The sequence below is a fragment of the Equus przewalskii genome, chromosome 2 (assembly GCF_037783145.1).
Source record: "Equus przewalskii isolate Varuska chromosome 2, EquPr2, whole genome shotgun sequence".
Taxonomy (NCBI): Eukaryota; Metazoa; Chordata; class Mammalia; order Perissodactyla; family Equidae; genus Equus; species Equus przewalskii.
In genome coordinates this window covers 118,620,419-118,636,057 of record NC_091832.1, presented here as the reverse complement: position 1 = coordinate 118,636,057, position 15,639 = coordinate 118,620,419, and the positions used below count along the sequence as shown (strand labels likewise).

The 15,639-nt window shown below is 35.4% G+C and overlaps 1 protein-coding gene across 14 annotated transcripts in view; it reads right to left on the bottom strand.

Moving 5' to 3' along the window:
• Positions 1–15,639, bottom strand: part of TBCK (TBC1 domain containing kinase) — a 198,734-nt gene that overhangs the window by 129,227 nt on the left and 53,868 nt on the right. For 10 of the 14 annotated variants that reach the window (XM_008512803.2, XM_070611788.1, XM_070611791.1 and 7 more), the window contains 7 exons: positions 11,657–11,798; positions 7,090–7,150; positions 5,889–5,950; positions 5,573–5,634; positions 4,491–4,639; positions 3,176–3,314; positions 1,236–1,335 (listed from right to left, as the gene is read on the bottom strand). In XM_008512803.2, coding sequence (XP_008511025.2) covers positions 1,236–1,335; positions 3,176–3,314; positions 4,491–4,639; positions 5,573–5,634; positions 5,889–5,950; positions 7,090–7,150; positions 11,657–11,798 — 715 coding nt within the window. The remainder of the gene's footprint in view (positions 1–1,235; positions 1,336–3,175; positions 3,315–4,490; positions 4,640–5,572; positions 5,635–5,888; positions 5,951–7,089; positions 7,151–11,656; positions 11,799–15,639) is intronic. The other 4 variants (XM_070611790.1, XM_070611792.1, XM_070611784.1 and 1 more) reach the window with 1 other exon arrangement.

The window sequence follows — 15,639 nt, the reverse complement described above, 5'->3', positions numbered from 1 at the left end:
TGAAAGAGGTGCGGCCTCAGACCCTATTTAGAAAAGAGTATCTAAGAAACCCAAAGATAACAGGGGACACAAGATCAAGGAAATTTTTGCCTCTGACAGAAAAGCTACACAAATAGTAAACAGCCAGATAAACATGACATCTTGCACCAAAGGCCTATTTATCACAGTTCCTTTAATGGCTACATCATGTCAAGTTTTCCACAAGAAATTGCAAGGCATGCTAAAATATGAAAAAGACACTCTGAAGAGACAGAGCAAGCTTCAGAACCATGCTCAGATATGGCAGAGATTTTGGAATTCAGACCAGGAATCTAATATAGCTATGACTAATATGCCAAGGGTTCTCAGGGAAAAAGTGGACAACATGTAAGAACAGGTGGGTAATATCAGCAGAGATGAAAATTCTAAGATAGAAACAAAAGATGTAACCTATGTGTAACAGAAATACCAGAAGGAGGAGAGAGAAAGGAATAGAAGAAACATTTGAAGTAATAAGAATAAATAATAATAAGTAATAATAAGCAATAAGAATAAAAATTAGAAATTTTCAAAATTAAACAGACACCAAATGACAAAGATCCAGGCAGTTCAGAGAACATCAAACAGGATAAATATCAAAAAAAATCTACACCTGGGCATATCATATTCATTAAGAGACATCATCAAAAAGTTAAAGGAAAAGTCACAGACTAGAAGATATATGCACCACAAACAGCCAACAAAGACTCCATATCTGGAATACATTTTTAAAAGTCCTCAAATCAATAAAAAAAAATCACTCAATAGAAAAATTGGCAAAAGATATGAACTATTAATATATAGAAGAGCTAAGTAAGCTGCCAGAAAATAAGACTCATAATTGCCCTATGATCAGGGAATTAAAAACTAGTATTATAGTAAAATACCATCCCACATCTTTCAGAGCAATAATTTTTAAAAAAATTTGACAATACCATGTGTTATCAAGCATGTGGAGAAATGAGAACCCTTATCCAATAAGGTAGAAAGACAAACTGATAACACCATTTTTCTGAATGACCAGACAACATATGCTAAAGCTGAAGATGTACAGATCCTATTTCCCAACAATGCCACTCCTGGGCACGTACCTTAAAGAAACTCTCACATATTTTATAAGATCAGGGAGGAATTCAAGGCTTCATGTGTACCTGTAAGGTTTTATTAAAAAAAAAAAAAAAAGATCTGAAGCAAATTTGCCCAAATACCATTCTTACATTTCTCAGCTGGCATAATGACAATGTCACAGTGGTGTCATCTAATAATGAGCTTCTATCTCGACCTTGTCCAAAGCTTTCACCATCTTCAAAGAGAAAACTGAAAAGAGATTAAAAAAAATTACTTTAATAAGCACACAAAGTCCAATTGTTTCTTCTAGAAAAAACAATTTAGAATAAATCATCAATTTCTTCATCAAAGAAAGAAATTTTAGACTGAATGGGTTAATAAAAAAAAAAATGTAACTGCTGGTTGAAATTTCACCAAACAATTCTCATTTTCAAATATATGGTGAGTGATTAAGAACACAGTATATAAATATCAAGCATTGTAGGAACACAAAAGCACGGTTTACACTCTTTGTTCATGCAGGTCCAACCCTAACATTACTCTCCTGACACTATGTAAATATGCTCCTGAGGAAGTTTCTATGTGTGGGAATGATAAAGGGAAGAAGAAAGAAAATCATGATGGTAACTTCTCAGGAGAAAGAATACTGAATGACAGATGTATGAAATTTGTTTAGAATTTGAGACAATTACTTTTGAGAATTTATATATTCTTCAAACCATTTATTCTTGCTCTTTCATCATCTTATTTCCTGATTTTCTACTTAATCCAACATGTGAGCAGGATAATTAAAGCTAATGTTTAAAAATCAGTTTAGGGGCCAGCCCTGTGGCTGAGTGGTTAAGTTTGTGGGCTCCACTTCGGCGGCCCAGGGTTTCGCCGGTTCGAATCCCGGGAACGGACGTGGCACCACTCATCAGGCCATGCTGAGGCGGCATCCCACATGCCACAACTAGAAGGACCGACAACGAAAAATACACAACTGTGTGCTGGGAGGCTTTGGGGAGAAAAAGGAAAAATAAAATCTTAAAAAAAAAGTCAGTTTAAGACGAGAAATAGCAGAGAACCAGTGGTCTATTAAATAATTAACCTAAAACATTAACATGTGGGGAAAAAAAGATCAGCAGATGATTTCTATGGTTACCTACAATGATCAAATCTAGTCCTAAATCTAAAATTAACACTTAACACCCTGGTGGAAACTCAAGAGATCCAGGCTCAAACCCTTGTGAGTAAACAGGAAGAGCAATGGAACAGGGACCACTCTGGTCACCAGGGTTGTACTGTTAGTTAACTTCCAGGCTCATTTATCAGATGGTCTCCAAGATGTCAGGCAGTTTTGCAGATTTTTCTCAACAGTGACTTAGGACTGAGATGACCTCTAGGACAGGCAATGAGGGCACAGAGTACACTGACATTTACAAATATAATTGGAGTAGAAAATAGTACTTCATAATAGGCACACTAGTCTAGTTTATTAACCTCTTGAATATTGCTGTTCTGACTGGTGCACTTTTCATTTACTGAACATAAATTGTTGCAAGATGTTCCATAACGATAACTTTACTTCAAATAGGACATAAAGCAAATTACTTATTAAAAATAATAAAAATATTGGGACCAGCCCCATGGCATACTGGTTGGGTCTGGCGCACTCTGTTTTGGTGGCCCAGGTTCACAGGTTTGGATTTTGGGCGAGGACATGCACCACTTGTCAAGCCATGTCATGGTGGCATCCCACATATAAAACAGAGGAAGACTGGCAGAGATGTTAGCTCAGGGACAATCTTCCTCAAGAAAAAGAGGAGGAAGAGTAGCAACAGATGTTAGCTCAGAGCGAATATTCCACACACGCGAGCGCGCGCGCGCGCGCGCGCGCGCACACACACACACACACACACACACTAAATAATAATAAAACTATTGATGGGAATTCTGCAATTAGAAACTCCACACAAGAAAACAAGGTATTAACTTGCAATGGCTTTCATAATCATTTACTGGGAATGTCTACCAAAAGACCAAAACAAATTTAAAAAAATATTAATTCTAGGTTTTTTCATTTCCAAGAGAAGTTTTCTTTCCTTACTTGGGGAGTGTGCAGACAGGCGGCTTGGATCGAATGATCTCCTTGTTGACCAGCTCTTTCTCCAAGTCACCTCCAGCTAAACACCAAAGGTAATACACTTCTTCAATAGATCTTTCTGCCAGGTAATCACTGTTTATGTCTATTAATGGAAAATTTAAAAGATCGTAGCTATCACACTTTGTTTTTATTAAAAGACAATAGGCAACAATAGCTGACATTCTGAAAAAGTAAATACTGAATAACTTAGTAAGATTCCTTTTAGAATATTCATACTATTAAGTGCACAGAAGATGAAATGTAGATATACTACTGGATATACAGTTTCTTTGCGAAAAAGTGGCATTTTTACCCTCTATATCAGAGATACATGGGATATATATTCCACGTATGTATCAGATATACTGGGCTCTGTGGGAAAGGAACAAGGGCAGATAACTACTTGGGTAGACAACCAGCACAAACTGTCCATCCTTCACGCCTTGAGGCAACTGCTGCCTCTTCTGAGAAGCCTTCCTTGATGGCTCATGCAGGTTAGGCTTCCACTGTGCAATGTTCACATTGGCCTTCATTCATCATAGTAATTGTGTGACTGAATGTCTGTCTGCCTCCCCATGAATGTCACCTGAAGATACAGTGTGTGGAACATAGTAGGACCTCAATAAATACTTGACTGAGTGAACATTTAGCAAATATCTCCTGCCATTACTTAGGTCATGATAACTTTTCAGTATAAGAGTAACTCCCTGGTGTCACTAAAACACACATTCTGAGAGTCATAATCTTCACAGAGGAATGGCAAGAGAAAAGGTGACATTCTCTTACAAACATGGAATATAATGGTATGGCCTTCCTACCAAAAATATGATTTTTTGGTTTTTGAGGAAGATTGGTCCTGAACTAATATCCATGCCCATCTTCCTCTATTTTATAGGTCATGTATAATAAACTACATGGAATATGATATATAAGTGTTGATATACAGGAAACTCCACTGGAAATTAGAAGACATGATTTTAGCATTAAGATTTGAGATGAAAATAGGACTCTGGTTTTCATAGTAATTTTTTTTTCTTGGTGCCACTTTTTCTCTTCGATTCTTAAAGTTCTTGCTCCAAAGTAATTTAAATTTAAAGCATTAAAATGTTAGCTTAGTTATATTTTAAGCACCAGAATTCTCTCTTAATTTCCAGATAAGCATCCATGAAGTTTCACTAATGTAATATATATACTGTTAAATTCAAAACTGAAACTAGGATAAGGCTATTTCCTTTAGAAACAGGGCTTCTGTTACTGTCTATGTCTTATCTATCATTACCTTGACACAGCTGACTGATATCCTCAGGCAGAGTTAAATCAGCACATCTCAGAGAAGATGAAAACAGACTGGCAGGTTTGGTAAAGGGGGTGTATGAAGGTGACACTTCACTGAACACCTTGTCCTGCATTAATTCACTTGGGGTTGGCCTTGAGAAACACATTGAAAATACAGAGCACAAATGAAAGTCATTCATGACACACACTCAAGGGGATAGTTAAAAGTCTTAAATACCTCATTAGCACAGAAAATAATAAAGCTTTCCTCAGCAGAGTCTCGATGGATACCTTTATATAAAAATCAACTGACTGTAAGTAAATGCTGAATTTCTTACCTTTGTTGTGCTTTTTGCTCCTTATGATCTATCAAAGATTATTATATATGAGTGTCTCTTTTAGTTTTAGCTTGAGTCCCATGTACCTGCTTTACTGAATATCTTAATTAAATATTAACATTGTAAACTAATAATTCCTTTTGGTTTTCTTCCTACCATCTTATTTTAATACAGCATATTTACCCAAAACTATGCTTCTAATATCCATTCCACTTTTCCTAACAAATCTTGATAAAGATGTTTTTCTAAAGACAAATTAGAATACATTATTTTCAAATATTATACACTTAAGGAGTTAGGTACAACTGTGTGGCTAACAATGACATCATCAAATGAAAATAAATAATAAAATTTCTAATAAATCCTTTCATATTATCAACATTTACTAGCTTATCTCATCATTTATCCAAGTTCTTTGCTATAACACATACTGCCAATAGGCTTTTGGTTTTCATTTCTCTTACATCGTTTGTGTCCAGGAATATCTACAGCCCATAATTTAGCTGATTTTCTAATTAGAGACTAAGAAATGAACTACTATGTTCTTTTGGAATATGCCAGTTTTAATTATTTTTCTTTGGTTATTAACATACAGTAAAGCCACACCTAAAAGTTACAATACTAATGTCAATTATGTATTACTATATATGTAAATATTCTTATTTAATCCATTAGTGTTATAAGAAAAAAAATCAACTACTTATATATGAAAGATCTCAGGTAATCCCAAGCCCTTAATAATATCAACCTGTTGGAAGGGTGAAAGGTGAGGCACCTCTTCAAAAGACCCATCACATTTTCAGGAAGCTCCTGGTAAACGAAGAGAGGAAAGAATTGTTTAAAATGACCCATTTAAAAATATATTTTACTCAAATGTTTGCTACTCCATGATGTTTTGATTTTTTTAAAGACGTCTCTATTTGGACTTTATACGAATTTATATTAGTTTGTCGCTCTGTGAAAAAGCAAATATCTACACAGAAATAAACAGCTTTAAAACAGCTTGCTATTGGATCCCAAGTATGCAAAACAAACACATTTTCAATAACAGATTAATGACAAACCTTTACAACGTCCAGACAACCGTGCTCTTCAGCCAGAACTATTACAGTGTCATCCACGCAGTCTGTAAAACAGAAACACTGTATGCATTAATGCTGCTTTTCCAATCTAACTAACTAGGAACTGAACTCTGTTTTTATTTAGAGTATTTTTAAAATTGTGTAATGCAGTTTTGGAACTTGGAATATTAAAAAGCTTGTGACTTTGTTACCTCTCCTTACATATTTTGATAAAAATAAAGGCTTCAAACACTAAACATTAATTGAATTGCATATACTGAAAGACAGCAGCTTAAATAGTGAGATAAAGCGTGATTCAAGGAGCTAAAGATTCTCTCCCATATACAAACACATTACTCTTTAGAAAGCCTTTATTTTTTTTTCATGATTCTAAGACTAATTTATTTTTATTATGTACAATTTGAAGAATGTACACACAATACTCTGGAGAGTTAAAGTGTACATTTAGTGTGTAGACCACATTTAGAAATCTCCAAGACTCCTTAATAGCTATATTATCACTCTTTGAAATTAAATGTGGTAAATATGGTAAAATTTTACACAATTTATAATTCATTATTATTTAACATTTATTAATGCTGTTCTGTACATATCCTTATTTGTAAAACCTATTAAACCTGGACACCAATCTCTCTTTTACACAAAGTACTCTATCACTGTTTTTCTCTCCTTTTTTTACCACGCATGCTTAATTTATTCCACTCTAAAGTAGATTACAAAAATTTTTATAAATTTAAACTACAAATTTTTGGATGTAAGATCCATGTAAAATATATGAGCTTGTTCTAAGGGAAAATAAACATTCTTCTTCAGTCATCATTCACACAATTCATCAAACAGAAAGCTCAGAAGTGAAGATACACTGACTGAAGGAAAACTGCTTCAGAGCAGTGCAATCTTACATTCTCATATTTTGATTTCACAAGTTAGCTTAGCTTACTCGGCTAGCTCGTGAAGCTAAGATTATATCCATCCATGGTATAAATCCTTAGTGATTAAGGAAAGCTCTACCATAATATTTCAGAAGGCACTTCTTAAGCTGTCCTACTAATACTTAGAAAATTGAAGAAGGGATATTTCAGAGTATGCACTATTTTAGAACACATCCTTAATGTGTATGATTACTAATAGTCACTAAAAGTTATATTTATAGTTGAAGAATAATCAACAGCAAGACACTTACCCAATGTAAGCAAAAATTTTAGTCTTTCAGAAATATCCAAGCTCTGAAATAACTTTCTTCCCTAAATAAAATGGGAAAAGAAATTCTTGTTAACATTTACATCTTTTTTCCAGGGAGGCCTTTTTTTTTTTTTCAGAGATAAAAATGATTCTATCAGGTACCTCTACTTCTCTTCAGAGGTTTTATCAGATTTTAAAGTTAGCTCCATTGGGGACACATCATTTTAAAAAATGCTGCATAATATTTAACATTTCATGTATCTAAGGATCATTACATTCTAGTTTGATCTCAAGCATTCCTCACTTTTGAGACCCACATATACCTGGTTCTCTAGAGGGATTCCAGACCACCAGTAGTCTTATTGATTAAGAGACCAAGACAGCTCCTGGGAAAGATTCATATTACCCTCTCATTTGTCCATCTAATTCTACTCATATACCATGATATAGGCAGTCTGCGGTCTCCTTTAACAGACATTCCACAACACTCCTTCCTCCTCCCACAACACCTTAGATAACCATCCTTTGTGCTCCCATAGCAGCTGGTATATTTCTTTATTTTAAGACACATATATTATAGTTTCCTTATTAGTTGGCTTCAGGAGGCTCCTTGGAATGGAGTCCGGAATCAAACACTTATAACTTCAATGATTATGGGTTGAGTAACTCTTGTGAGCCAAGCTGGACTTTCCACCACCAGCTACACAAATTGGGCAAATTATTTAACCACCTGAAGTCTCATGGTTTTCATTTATAAAGTTGGAACATTAACTGTACATGCCACACAGGTTGCAGTGAGGGTTATGTATAATGTATAAAAAAGTGCTTAGCACTTTGTACCTAGAAATGTTTAATAAATGTTGGCTATTATTGTTTCTCTCATTTTAAACAAATTAAACTTATATGACCCTTTAAACAGACTTAGAAGGAGAAAGCTTAAGAAGATAGCCAGTCTTTATGTAGAGAAAAAGACACTCTGATTTTTTTTTAAATAAAGAGAGAGGAAAAAACTTTTTTAAAGACTTAGGAAATTAGAACTACAGGTGGAGAGATCATTGGAAAAAGCTGCCGTTCCTCTCTCTTCTCAATCTCTTACACTATCATATTAATCTTCTAAAAATGCAGGTTTGATTTCATCAATATCTTCAAAACTCTAAATGGCCCCCCATACCTTACATAACTAAATATAAACTTCTCAGTTTAGCATTCCAAGTCTCCTAGGATGTGGATCCAAAATATCTGTTCCGTCTAAATGCTTACTATTCATCATCCTGTGATGAAAACACACACACGAAGCAGTTAACTTTGATTACAGGGAACACACACTGCCTATTCAGGCCTACAGACTTGGACTCATGTTATTTCCTCACCAGCAATTTTTTCTTTGTGTCTATCAAAATTCTATATACACTTTTTTTCACTCTCACTCCTGAATGTTAACTTTGTAAGTTGAAGAATTCAAAATTCAACATTACTTTCTCTCAGCACTTTGATGGCATTGTCCCACTGTTTTGTTGCATCCACACTGCTAAGAAGTTTAATAGCAATCTAATTCTCATTCTTTGTAGGTAGTATGTCTTTCCTCTCTGGCATGTTTTAAGATTTTCTCATTGACAGTGACAAACACGTCAGAGCTTAGTAAAGGGAGCTTAGTGTGTTGGTTAAGAGTATATGTAGCTTTGGCTGCAGACTGATGGGTACAAGTCTGCTCAACTAGCTACTACTATGTAACTAGGACAGGTTGCTTAACCTCTCTGTACCTTGATTGCCTAATCTGTAAAGTACAGATAATAATTAGATAAACTTTATAATGCTGCTGTATTGTTTGCGATAATAAATGTAAAGAGATTAGAAAAATACCTGGCTCTTGAAAAGTGCTCAATGAATGTTACCCATTATTTCATTTTCGGTTTTAGTGTAAGACTTCTAGGTACTTGTTGCTATTTGTATGTTGTGATTTATTTCACTTGCCTTGCAAGGTAATTGGTGGGTTCTTTCAAACTGAGGCCTTTCCTCTCTACTTCTGATACTACTAGAAGACAGACATTAGAACGTCTGGCTCTATCTTCCCTGTCTTTTAAAATTTCTGTTATACTTTGAATCTCTTTATCTCTTTGTGACATATTCTGAGAGAATTACTCAGCTTCATCTTCTACATTCAGTGTGTCCAGTTTCCTATGATCCATCTATTTAGTCCTTTATTTTGATAATTTCATATCTTTTTTCTTAAAACTCTTCACAGGTTCTTGCTCATTTCAGTAAATGTCCTTGATTTATAGTTTCTATAATTGTTTCATGAATGGAATTACTTCCTTTGTCTCTTGAAGAATACAAACACGTAAAGTCCTTTCAACGGCGTATATTCTTCTATTTGTTGTTTTTTTTTTTATTGTAGAGGTCATCTTTAGATGTTTGGTGTTTCTTAGATATGTACTCCTCTTTTAATACAGAAATCTCCTGTCCATCTTTTGGACTATGGAAACTTCTGGGTGGCAGAGTGGCTGTACTGACTTTCCAGTGATACGGCAAGAGTTTCCTAGCAAAATGGTTTTGGCACACCTTCTCAACTATTTCCTTGGAATTTCTAGTGTACCCAAAATTCCCTCTTTCAGTTGGTGTGTTATTAATTTACATCTTAATATTTTATATTAAATCTAAAGGTTGGATGAGGTAGAGGAAGATTTGCGCTTATATTCAATAAGCCATCCTAAAACTAGTCTGTCTAAACTTTGAGTACCACTTAAAATGTCATGAAGCCCCAATGATGGAATATTTCATTTCTTGGAATTCACATAGCTCCCTGTGTTTATCTTCAAAGTTTATGGATTTTAATTAAATTACAAACTCTTTGACAATGTGTCTTAACCACAGTTTATTCCTTGTTGCATTTGTCATGATGCTATACACACAGCAAATACTCATCAACATTTGCTGAATTGAATTACTCATGTAAGACATACACAAGATCATCAGTGAAAAGTTTAGATATAGGTGATAGTAATAAAAAGGAAAAGCTATATACTTCACACTTATGCTTATGTATACTTTACATTTGCATTGCAATAAGATTTCTCATTTAGGCTATGATTTTAAACAAAAATGAGATTTATTATCATTTCACACTAATGAAAAGTAGGATGATCTAGACAAAAGATAGCAAAGAATCAGAAAATTTGGCATTTTCCCTTAGAAAAAGCAGTGCCAATATGTAAGTTATGATGTTATTATGAATATTTTAATATCAATAATAAAAGCTAACATTTATGAACTATTCACTATGTAATACCCTGTACTAAGTACTTAATATACATTATTTCATTTAATTTTTCCAGCAACTTCACAATATAGATTTATAGAAGTGGAGCCAAAGCCTGGAAAAGTTAGGTTAGTTACCCTAAGTCATACAACTATACTGTGCAGCATTAGAATTCAAATCCAGTTCTCTCTGACTATAGAAGCTTGTCTCATAACTATCATACTTTAGCACCTCTGCTGTTGAATTAGTTCTTAACTACACAAAAAGAAGAAAATGTCAACTTAATTCTTAGATATGGTAAAAATCAATGAGCTAATGGTTTCAAGATTGACAGATTGTTATTTGTCTCCAAACTCATTCTCATCTTGGACATGACAAACTGTTAGTTGTCCCTCCAAATCCATTCTGATCTTCTTTCTCAATATTCAGGTGTCCAGCTAAAGACTACATTTCTTAGTTTCCCTTGTACCTATATGTGGCCACATGAGTAAATTGTAACTAGTCAAAAGTACAGAGTTGATATTTGCAAGCTTTAGCTCATCTTCTTAAAGACACTAACCATGAACTCACCCCTCTCCTTTGCCATGGCTAAAATGGTGACAAACACAGCAACTCTGGAAACCATACGTTGGGAATGGTGGAGCTATCCTGGATAGCCTAGGTCTCTGCATGACATGGTGGAACAGAGCCCACCCTACCCTCTCTGGACTGTGACACGAGGGAGAGCAACATCCATGTTATTTCGGCACTGCATTTTTAATTCCTTTGTTCCTAAAAGCAGCTTAGTCTTTATGCTAATAAATATAGGGGATACCTGGGGAAGGTCTCGTAAAAAGCCAGTTCAACTACACAGTGAGTCTTATAGGAAACATAAGAGAACAGGAGAGGAGAAGGCATTTAAGGAAGAAAGCATACCACAGAAGGGAGAGAGAGCATGAACATACCAAAGAGGATAAGCAGTTTCAGTGTAAACATTTCTAAAAATGTTTAATCTTTTACACTTAGTACAGTATAAATTTGTTATGCTTAATAAAAGTGTAAGCATTTCTAGAGACACCAAAACAATATTTACACTTAGTAAATTTACATTTACACTTACTAAAAGTGTAAGCATTTCTAGATACTAAATTATTATGCAAATAGTCAAACAGAATTTTTTTGAAAGTCAAATTGAGATTTAAGCCTTTTCTCCTCATATCTAGTTATTTTGCAAAACAAAAACATATTATTAATAAATAGCTTTCCTATCCCAAAATATTATTCTAATAAACACACAATTCTTTTTATTAGTTTAATATTTCTTTATACATACCATGCAAAGCTCAAATAAAATGATTCCAAGAGACCATACATCTGATTTGGGGCCAGAAGGCAACGGTTTTCCATTTGGCACATGATCAGTCGTTTTGGAAATCCCTTGTGCAATTACCTCAGGCGCCAAGTACGACGGATACCTATAACAACATGTTAAAAACGAATAATCACTATGAACGACAAAGGGGAAAGAAGCAGTAGTGCATTTTTACTGTCAGTATGGTAAGCTCTATGTAAAAGTGTGATTAAATTAATGCCTCTTACTGGGAAGGCTTCTAACTGACCACCGCAACACAGGCCTTGACATCCAGGAATCACAAGCGAGCCTCCAAGTCGCAGCGATTCTGAGACGACCACATCTCTCCGCGGCATGAGCCCCGCTCTCTGCTTTCCTCTGTGTTCTACACACTGCCTCAGTGCAGACTTCTAGGTTTTCAGGGGTTTTTCCTTCCTCCTTACTACCCGTCTTCTCTTTACACTTAACTACTGTTTAAAGTACATTTTATCTTTGAAAACAGCCCTTATTCTTTTGAGTAGAAGGAATGCCAAAATCTGTAAAAATACATAAATTGAAAAGTAAGACTCTCCCATCTCTGTACTCTGCATGTCACCCATACATATGATATATAGATAAGTGGGCCACCTGTTACCACTGCCCCACAGGGAGCAGGCTGCACATCCTACTTTGTGCCCCTGCTCTCACTTAAATATATTTCAGAGATCATGCTATAAAAGTAAGTACAGATCTGCCTCATTCTTTTTGAAAACTGCCAATAATTTCATTGTATTGATGCACTTAATTTATTTTACAAGCTCTGAAGAAGGACATTTTGAAAGTTCCACTGTTTTGCTACCACAAACATGCTGAAATGAACACAACTCTTCCATTTCCCACAAACGTATGTACACATGACAAACAAATTCCTAGACGTGGCACTACAGGGTCACAAGGTATGTGTGTTTTAAGTTTTGACACATATCCCCAGGTTGCCCTTTCAGCTTGTATCAGTTCATATTCTCATAAGGGTGCCTATTTCTTCTCAGTTCCACCAAGAGAACAAGTTTTTCTGAAAACTGTTTTAGTAAATATTGAGTAAAAACAAAGACTATTAAATATGAGTAATGTATAAATAAAGTGGCAACAAACACCCACGCACCCACCTAATGGTTTAAGTAAAGCACATCAAATTAGCACTCAAGGTCTCTCTCTTCTCCCTAACTGCATCCCCCTGTTATTCCCCAAAAGGAACAGACAACTGCAATTTTTGTGTTTATAACTCCTGCACATTTCTTTATAGTTTTACCATATGTTTGATTCCCTAAAACGTATATTGTTTACTTAAACATATTTCTGAACTTTCTATTACTGGAATTATGTGGACAGTATTCTTTTGTAATTTGCTTTTAAAATCAACATGATTTATTTGAAAGAGTCATCCACATCATTGCATGTAGTTTTCAGTCATTAATTTTTACTTCTATTTTATGAATATATCATAATTTATCAATCCTAATGTCAATGGGCATTTGTTTCCTGTTTTTATATATTATAAGCAATCTTGCTCATAATACTATGTATGGTGTACATCTGAAGTTTCCCCAATCATAATCCTGGGATTGAATTTCTAGGCCACAGGAAATGTGCACTTTCAACTTAATGGTATTAAGTTAAATGTTTTTTGAAAGAGGTTGTACCAATTTATACTCCCATCAGCAATGTATTACAGTTCCTATTGTTTACTTCTTCTCCAGCACCTGTTGGACAGCAGTAACAGACTTTCTAATGTTTGACAACCTGGTGAGTGAGACCTATCTATCACTGTGGTTTAATCTGCATTTCCTTGATAATTAAGGAGACTGAGGCATATCCTCATGCGTTTATTAGCCGCTTGGGTTTGCTACTGTGTGAAGTGCCTGTTCAAGTCTTTCGTCCGTCTCTCCAGTAAGTTGTTGTGCTGGAGTCCCCAAGCCCATTCCCGCATTTTGTGATTCACTGGAAGGACTCATGGGACTTAGCACATAGATGTATTCACAGCCGAGTTACACTGTGACAGAGCCAGGATGCATAGCTGGATCACAGGGGAAAACGACACAGAAGGAATCTGGAGGAATCTACATGCAGGCTTCCTTATGCTTTCCCTCCTATCAGAGGCCACACAGAACACTTCACCCAGCAACAAAAACATACTAACATGTATGCAAGGCTTCTGGCCAGGGAAGCTCAGTGTACAAGATTTTTATTGGGAACTGGTCATAAAGGCACCCTCTGCCTAGCACACACCAAAATTCAAGACCCCTAGAAGGAAAGCCAGCATTCAGCATAAACTGTACTCTTTGTACAAACAGGCAGAGTAAACCCATCTTATCAGTTAGGGAACGAGATCAAACACTTTTGAAATTCAAGTTCCCAGGTGCTAGCCAAGGACCAACGATCCAAGCAAGACTTAGTTCCTAAGCATAGCAATCTCATGCCTGCCACATTATCCCTTTCCTTCACAGTGGTTGATATTTTAATTATTGGGGGTTTTTTTTGGTGAGGAAGACTGGCCCTGAGCTAACATCTGTTGACAAGCTTCCTCTTTTTGTTGAGGGAGACTGTTGCTGAGCTAACATCTGTGGGAATCTTCCTCTATTGTGTATGTGGGATGCCACCTCAGGATGGCTTGATGAGTGATATGTAGGTGCACACCCAGGATCTGAACCTGCGAACCCTGGGCCGCTGAAGAGGAGCATGTGAACTTAACCAGTGCGCCATCGGGCTGGTGCCTTTAATTACTGTTTTGAAAGAGTTCTTTATAATTCTGGATATGAATTCCTTTTTCAGTAATTATGACTTGAAATACTTTCTAGCACTTTGTGGCTTGCTTTTTCATTTTCTTTATGGTATTTTCATTTCTTTACGGATTTATGAATGAGAAGTTCTTAATCTTTCAGTCAAATTAATCAATCTTTTCTCTTATACTTAGTGATTCTGTATCTTGTCAAAATGATCTGTTATTTTCTAAAAGTTTGATAGTTTAGCCTTTCATATTATGTTTCTTAGTCCACTTACAATCAATTTTTCATATGATGAAAGATAAAGGTACAAGCTTACCGACAGTCCTATGTGGATAATCAACTGAACTCTGTTTCATTTACTGAAAACCATATTTTCCCCCAACTAGTCTATAGTGCCAGCTCCCATCACAGATCAAATCTCTACATACACACTGGTTTGCATCTTGGCTCCCTATTTTGTTCCACTGGTAAATTCACCTAATGCTGTACCATTATACAACGTTAGGTCTGTAATGTTACATAAATAATTACTGATAACTGCTAAGACAAGCCCCTTCAAAACACAGACTGCTTTAATTTCTCTTCAGGAGTGTCTGGGCATTTTCAGACGTTTGTTCCATATATACAGTTTAGAACTATCTTGTCAAGTTCTCTCTCTCACACTCACATTCACAAACACATACACAGTTGGAATTTTTATTGAAATTAGCTCAAAGGCAAAGGCTGAGGAGAAGTAGCATTTTTCTGATATCGACTCTAACAATCTATGAACATGATATCTCATATTTATTTAGGTCTTCCATAACATCTTTCACAAGAGATTTATATTTTCCACAGAGGTGCTGAACATACTTGATTAGAGTCTTTTGAGGTATTTCATATTTTTTGCTGACGTGTAAATCATTTCTTTGTATTAATTTTGTATACAGCAACCTTGCTAAACCCTAGTCATTTATGGATTTGAGCTGTCTGTAGATCTCCAGATCGGTCACATTTAACTGATTTGTTTGCACTGACACTTGTGTTCCCTCCTTTCCATGCTCCCAGCTTTCAGTGCTTTTGCTGCCTTGTGTGCTGACTGATAACTCTGTCCAATATCAAAGAAAAGTGATGATAGCTCACATCTTTGTCTTGATCCTAATATTTTAAAAAACACTTTTAACCTTTCACTATTATAATTTCTTTGTGAAAAATTTTTATCAG